General features: G+C 33.7%; 1 protein-coding gene and 1 pseudogene across 2 annotated transcripts; both read left to right on the top strand.

Annotated features, from left to right (window-relative positions):
- Positions 1-784: 784 nt before the first annotated feature.
- On the top strand, positions 785-3,608 carry LOC121217665 (tropinone reductase homolog At2g29260, chloroplastic). Of its 2 annotated transcripts, none has more exons than XM_041093476.1 (5): positions 785-1,472; positions 1,604-1,811; positions 2,326-2,542; positions 2,661-2,767; positions 3,361-3,608. In XM_041093476.1, the coding sequence occupies exons 1-5, from the start codon at positions 1,390-1,392 to the stop codon at positions 3,547-3,549; spliced, it is 804 nt and encodes a 267-aa protein (XP_040949410.1). In that variant the 5' UTR covers positions 785-1,389; the 3' UTR covers positions 3,550-3,608. The 2 variants fall into 2 exon arrangements, with proteins under 2 accessions (XP_040949410.1, XP_040949411.1); XM_041093477.1 differs by having other exon boundaries at positions 3,019-3,608.
- A 119-nt stretch (positions 3,609-3,727) lies between these two features.
- Positions 3,728-7,376, top strand: LOC121203507 (tropinone reductase homolog At5g06060-like; annotated as a pseudogene).
- The last annotated feature ends 332 nt before the right edge of the window (positions 7,377-7,708 follow it).

Raw genomic sequence — 7,708 nt, 5'->3', positions numbered from 1 at the left:
CCATAAACATGAAACGTAATCCAATTTTGAATAAATTATAATTAATTTACTTTTTCCTCCAAAACCCCAAACCCTAAAAACCAATAACCTAACGTGAGAAAAATAGGAAAAATGCGTCCAGGGGAGCGCTACGTAGCAGCAAATCGCGTCCACGTCAGCGCGATTTCTGTGCACGTCAGCAAAGCGCGCTGACGTGGACGCGATTTGCTGACACGTCCCCTGACTTCGCGCTGACGTGCACACGCTTTAGGGGAAAATGACCTATTCCGATAAATAATAAAATACCAGGCCTATTTCGGTAAATTTAAAAAAAAAGTGGCTTTTTTTAGTATTTTACCCAATTCTAAGCCTTCAACACAACACAACCCAACAAATAAAATCCAATAAACCCAAATTTCAGTGAGATTCTGGCCTGAATAAGGAACAAGCAGCCTCTGCCCTTTGGTTTTATTATTTTCTTTTAAATTTTTGTCATTAAAAGAAGGTAATGTAATTACCATTGAAGATAGTATCTGTAATTGACAGCTTAGGATTAAGTAATTAATTGAATGTTTATAATATAGTCAACAATCAGGTCCCTTGCTATGATTGGCCCTGCTCCTCCATTTCTAGCTTGACTGATGGTGTAGACAGAAGCAGGTATGGTTCATCGTGCATCGTAAAAGCTAGCAAAGTATAAAAGTCATTTTTATATTTTTGGTAAAGAATTGAGGAATATGTAAGACCTCGATGTTTCATGTACGGTTTTCCTTTTTGGGCCATAACAAACGGGGAGACTTGAAATTAACACAAGTTTTTATAGAATTTTCGCAATTTATAGATTTTATTTCTATATGATTTCTAAAGCATTCCAACTATTCATTGTTTTTAAGTACATTCATGTTCGGCAAATGTTGAAATATTAAGAAGTTGAACATATTTTGCATCAGTGTGCTAGGAGGTGCAGATTTCACTGGTGATTCCCATGGGAAAATAAAGATGGCCGTATGAGTTTTAAGTGCCAGTTAAGCAAAAGATACTTAACCCAAATAATTGGGAATCAAAACTTTGGAAGAATAAGAGCATAGCATTTTTCAATAGGGAAGATTAAAAGAATGTGAGAGCGATTTTTTTTTCTTTTTGTGACAATTATTGGGTCATTAATCACCGAGTTGCTGCTTTGTTCTATTAGAAGGCGAGTTACAGCTTGAGCCAAGCCCCCTCAGGCCGTAGCACATCATTCAACAATGAAACAAGCTCTCATTTCACCTTCCTCAGGTCTCATTCACACCCAAAATCCATTTTCTTCTTCTTTAAACCTCAACTTAACACCCATTCGATCCTCTTTTCAAACCCATAGCTTCCTCTTTACTTCAATACCGAAGTCCAATTTTGAATCAAATTCGAACCATGGCGCTGAGTAACATAAAATCTAACAGATGGTCACTCCAAGGCATGACAGCCCTGGTAACTGGCGGCACACGTGGAATCGGGTAAAAACAAGAAATTCCCCATTTTTATAAACATGAAAAAGCTTGTCCTTGTAGTTGCCATGTAACGTAAAGCAGTAAACTTTGAGCTTTTTTTTTTTTTTGGATTGGTTTTTGTTTTTCTGTTTTGTTAGACGTGCCATAGTTGAGGAATTGGGGGGACTTGGAGCAAGAGTGCACACTTGTTCACGTAAGGAAAATGAGCTTGACAAGGCTTTGGTAGACTGGGAAAGTTTGGGCTTTGAAGTTTCTGGTTCTATTTGCGATGTGTCCATTGCAGCACAAAGACAGAGCTTAATGGAAACGGTTTCATCATTGTTTGATTGCAAGCTCAACATCCTCGTAAGCTTCTGTCTTTCCTCATTTGAATGTATCTGTTATGTTTGTTTATTTGCCCGTGAGAGTTACAGCAATATAGCCAAATAAGGCTTGTTTCTTTAATCCTCCTGTTTTTGGTGTACTAATTGCTAGAAACGGATGCGGGATGTTAAAAGTAATACGAACAGTAAGGATTAAGATTACATTTTACCTTTTTTCACTCAAAATATGAGCAAATTAGTCTCAACTGTTCTATCCGTTAAAAATTTATCCATTTCTACTGATAAAAACTGGAATAACCAAATAGTTAATGTGGCATATCATGACCAGTTTTTAAGAGTAAAAATAGATGAAATTTTTAACACAATAATCAATTTGCTCTTTGATCTAATGTTCATGAACTAATTTGCTTTTTTTAGTAAAGAGGACAAAATGCAATCCAACTTAATACAAGGGCCTCCATGGTACTTTACCATGAATGGGTCTTCTTGTTTGCATTCTTACATGTTAAAACTAAACTGCAGCTTTGATTTTACAGATTAATAATGTTGGGACAAATATAAGGAAACCAATGGTAGATTTCACAGCTGAAGAAGTTTCAACTCTTTTGGCAACCAATTTTGAATCTGTTTTCAATTTATGCCAACTTGCTTATCCACTTCTCAAAACATCAGGATCAGGAAGTGTTGTATTCACCTCCTCAGTGTCTGGATTTGTTTCGCTCAAGTCCATGTCACTTCAAGGAGCAACTAAAGGTTGTATACATTTAAGATAAATTTCAATGAAAATGCTGATATGTGGAACCAATTTGTTTAATCAAATGGTTATTTCCTTTTGTTTTACTTGGGTGTTGTGGTGTATTTTGATGCCTAGGAGCTATCAATCAACTCACAAGAAACTTGGCTTGTGAGTGGGCAAAAGATAACATAAGGAGTAACGCTGTTGCACCTTGGTACATCAGAACTTCCATGGTGGAACAAGTAATTTTCTTTTCACTCGTACAATTTTTTTTGAAGTTTGAATTGGATCCTGATTATATTTTCACAATTATGTTGGATTATGGTAATAAATAGTAATAGGCAATGGCTTCGATTCGTTGGCATGATAGCTTACATGCTTGTTTTCCTGTTCAACATGTATTTCATACTTAGATTGTTTCAAGTTAACATGGTACTGAACATGGAGACTAAAGAGATTCAGAGTATACTTTTAAACTTACTCCACCATACAGGTTTTTGGAAAGAATCGTTCTTTAGTTATTAAACAGTGTCCGAGTTCTAACGGCTCAGTTTCCTGGTATTGTGAATCTGAATTTGCCAAGTTTCAAGATAAGCTCCAGGCTAATGATACATGAATCGATGAAGCGGTTTACAGGGAATGGCTTATTTGCCATTTTGAATGTCAATAGCAAATGCTCCACAGGTGTGATTTAAGGAATGAAAACCGAAGCATCATTTCTGATTATAATCTTCCTCTCTCGACATCAACGTCTTCCATAATCTGTCACATACTAATCACTGTGTTTTGGAGCTTTAGGAAGACTCTCTTGTTTTGATCTCACTACTTTCTCTAGGTACTCAGCAACAAAGAATATTTAGAAGAGGTGTACTCTCGAACTCCTCTTGGACGACTCGGTGATCCAACAGAGGTTTCATCCTTGGTAGCATTCCTTTGCCTGCCTGCATCATCTTACATAACCGGTCAGATTATTTGTGTTGACGGTGGCATGTCTGTAAATGGTTTTTACCCAACAAATTACTAGAAATCGACTTAAGGATCAACTGGTCATATGCTCTGTAATTGATGATGTTGGAGAGGAAAGTTTCCGGGCCCTTGCTTTTCGACTTTTTGTTTACAGAGTTATAATTTAGTTTTTTATTGGAAAATGGGGTGGTTTGTAGCCAATTTGTTATTTAAACCTCTCTATCTCTCCCATTATTCTGTAGCCCATATAATATTAAAAAAATGACCCATACGAAGAGAAGAGGAGTAATAAAAGAACAATAAAGAGAACGTATAAAACAAAAAGAAAAAAAACAGTCCTCAACCCTTCACTAACCAAAAAGCTACCAGCAAGTAACAAAACGTCGCCTCTCACCCTCTGCTAAAGAAACAAATCCGCAATGAAGTTTTAATTAATGATCCAACGGCGGATCGGATCTCCGTCAGTCCTCATCAGCAAACTTCTTCAGTCGGACAGGTAAATCATTCCACCAAGTAATATTTCAGGGCAAAAATCAGCCTTCTTGAGTAATTTAGTGGACAAGTTGAGTCCCTTTTCTTGGAATAAATTTAAATTTAAAATTATCCAACGGTTTTGTTATTTGAAACTAGATGGATTTTATCTAAAAAGATATTGAATAAATATTTTTCTTACCAACATTAAAATCCTTACAAAGCAAACTTTCCTTAGTGATGGTAATTATGGTATTTTTTATTAAATTAAATATTTGAATTTTTTAACCATATTTATAAAGAGGTAACGTCAAAGTTTTCTTGTTTTCTACCAAATTTGTCGAATCTTGCGGCATTAATGGTCTACAAGCATTTTTCTAATTGCAATTGGCACACATAAACGACAGTCTTCCTAGGTATATTATATATATTTATATAAATATATATATAGGTGTTGGTTGTTGTTTGTTGTTTGTTTGTGGTGAGTAATATACATATTAAGCATTCATAGTACAATATGTATGTAAACAATTTTACTGATTTTAATAAATTTGTTTATTTGTCGCATATGACAGGCAGCCACCTAATGGCTTAGCATAAAATTCGTCCACACATATTCTGTGCTTAACAACTCCTCAAGCCGTCGACTCTGGAGAGATAAGAGAGACAGAGAGTGACCGGTAACAATGGCAAAGGATTCAACTTCAAGTAGAGGCCGATGGTCTCTCAAAGGAACAACTGCTCTTCTGACGGGTGGAACTAAAGGAATTGGGTAACCCTCTCTTAACAATGACTACATCTTTCAGTCGTGAATTATTCCACCTTTGAGTTAAAACATTTGTTTGTGTTGCTGCAAATTGCGGTTTTAGGTTGGCTGTTGTGAAGGAGCTGGCAGCACTGGGGGCAACAGTTTACACATGCTGCCGCAACCAAGATCAGCTGAATGAATGCTTGAAAGAATAGAAGATGAAGGGTTTTCAAGTTTTCGGTTCCGTGTGTGATGCAACCTCCCGGCTCAAAGGGAAGCCCTCATCAATAATGTTTCCTCCATGTTTAATGCCCAACTTAACATCCTCGTAAGTTCATTTAATTTTTAGGATACTTTTCTCGTTATTAATTTATATTTGGTAGGAAGTCTCAATTTAATTTACTTATATGCCTCAACTTTTTATTTACTTAACTAGGTGTAAATTTAGATAGAATTTGGATAAAATTTTAGATCACTTTTCAATAAGAATTAAGCAATATAATTAAATAATGAAGAAAAAATTGAAAATGGTGAAATAAGTTTCAAAATCCTTCTCTAAAACTTATCTCTTTCCTCCCCTTTCTAGACCTGCAATTGTGGTCCTAAATATATGCATTTGAAACCAATATTCAAAAATAAGTAATGAAAGTTACGTTTTTTTACTACATTTTATAAAATATTTATCATATTTTTAATTTGCTTATGATTTTAAAATTCTACAAACGTTGTGTGGAACCTTTATAGAATGCTTGTCAACCCCTAATAAAAAATTGTACGAAATAATTTTCCTAAAATCAAATTATATATTATTTGTCTCTGAATACATGTAAAAAAGTATATACTTATAGCAAAGACAAATCTAGAAATTATATCCAAAGAGGTCAAAATTGAGATTTACCTATTATACTGTAGTTCCCTCTTGTGAAAGTTGTTTATTGCAGCCCAATTTGAAATAAATCTAACGACTAGTTTTAATATTGAAAAATTAATAAAATAAATAAAAACGCTTATATTGATGATTACATGTTTCGTACTTGATTCAAATAAAAATATGTTTTTATCATTCAAAAACATTATATCTAATTCAGATAATTAAAATATTATAAAATTATTTAATTACAATAAAAACATAAAATTGCGTGTATATATTGTATTAAATATTATAGTATTTAACTTTTTTATAAGCATAAAATGAACAATATTAACTTTAAAAATAACATAAAATATACTTGTTTTGATTGATTAAAGAGTAAAGTAACAAAATTAATATTAATTAATTAAATTTAGACAAAATTCTTTTAACAACTTTACAATATAACTCCCTATTTTACTATGTAATTTAAGATATTTAAAAAAATTGAGGGCCAAACATAAATTTTCCTTATTTTTTAGTAGAACTTTAAAACATTTGTAAGGGGCTTGTAAGGAATTACACCAAAGTTGTCATTGTATTTGCCTCTTTTTTATACGAAGGGTTAATATAATTTCGGCTCCTCAACTTCATAATTAGGTACTTAAATTGACAACAAGATTAACTTTGTTCCTAAACTTAGATTTCATCAAAATTTGATGACATGGTACTCTGAGATTGTGTCATATCATCTCCTGAAAATTTAAATACTATTTTTTTACGTGATGATGTGATATAATTTTAGACTCTCATGTCATTAAACTTTTACATTTTCTAAGTTCATAAATTAAAATAGACTTAATTATCGAATGAAAAAAATACAAATAATAGTCTTAATCATCAAATTCATGGATAAAAAATTACATTAACACTTGTATGAATCAAAGAGTTGAGAAAGGTAAAACTTTTGACATGAGCTAGGCTTTCGTAGATAAACAATGTGGGGACAAACGATTGGAAACCAACAGCGAAATATACAAGTACAGAACTTTCGACTTTATTGAGTACCAATTTCGAATCGGCTTACCACTTCTCCCAACTTGCTTATCCCCTTCTCAAAGCATCGGGACATGGAAGCATTGTTTTTGTTTCTTCTGTTGCCGGTGTATTCTCAATCAATGTTGGATCTATCTATGGATCAACTAAAGGTACGTAATTACCTGTTTAAAGTCATGTTTTATATATACATAAGTTGAATTTAAGCCCTGTAATTAGCGTTATGTTTAAGCAGGAGCGATGAACCAATTAACAAAGGAACTGGCATGTGAGTGGGCAAAAGACAACATCAGGACCAATTGTGTCGCCCATGGTTCGTCAGAACCCCACTTACTGAACAAGTAATGTCTTAATTTACCAATCACCACCATACTTCAAATTCTGGAGTACTTTTTTAAATTGAATTACTGCAAGTGTGTTGTTGTTTGCAGGTTCTGAGTAGCAGTAAGTTCATGGAAGCTGTGGTCTCTCGAACACCACTGGGTCGAGTTGGAGAGCCGGAAGAGGTTGCCCATTTGGTAGCATTTCTTTGCCTTCCAGCATCATCATTTATAACGGGCCAAATTATTTGTGTTGATGGTGGGCTCACAGCAAATGGGTTTTTCTTTCAAAGATCAAACCTTTGAATAAATTAATGCATTAAACAAACACTGATCGGATTGCAGGGCTTTGCTAATGGTGTCTCGTCGCCACTAAATGATATTCATCCAAGGTTTTATAAACTCTATCATGAAATAATTCACAGTAGATTTTGTGTCAACTTTTGTGAATCATACTTGCACGAGGATGCATGGGTCGAATCTCTTTTTTATAAAGAAATCCTTTAACAGAAAAAGTTTGGCATTCAATCAAAAGTATATGTTTCATTTTCTTTTTATGTTCATGGAGTATAATTATGAGCCAATAAAAAGTTATATTAACATAATCAAAGGTTAAGTTACAAAAGGAAGAGTACTTAAATTAACTACATAATCTAAATTACCCCTCAATGGAAAGACCTCGAATAAGCATAAATTGTATGTTCTATGACGAGCTAATTTGACCAGACTATAAGCATCTTTAAAAAATTAATATAAATAACATAATAGGTGT

Source organism: Gossypium hirsutum, chromosome D05, assembly GCF_007990345.1.
Source record: "Gossypium hirsutum isolate 1008001.06 chromosome D05, Gossypium_hirsutum_v2.1, whole genome shotgun sequence".
Lineage (NCBI taxonomy): Eukaryota > Viridiplantae > Streptophyta > Magnoliopsida > Malvales > Malvaceae > Gossypium > Gossypium hirsutum.
This window is presented reverse-complemented; position numbering and strand designations above follow the sequence as displayed.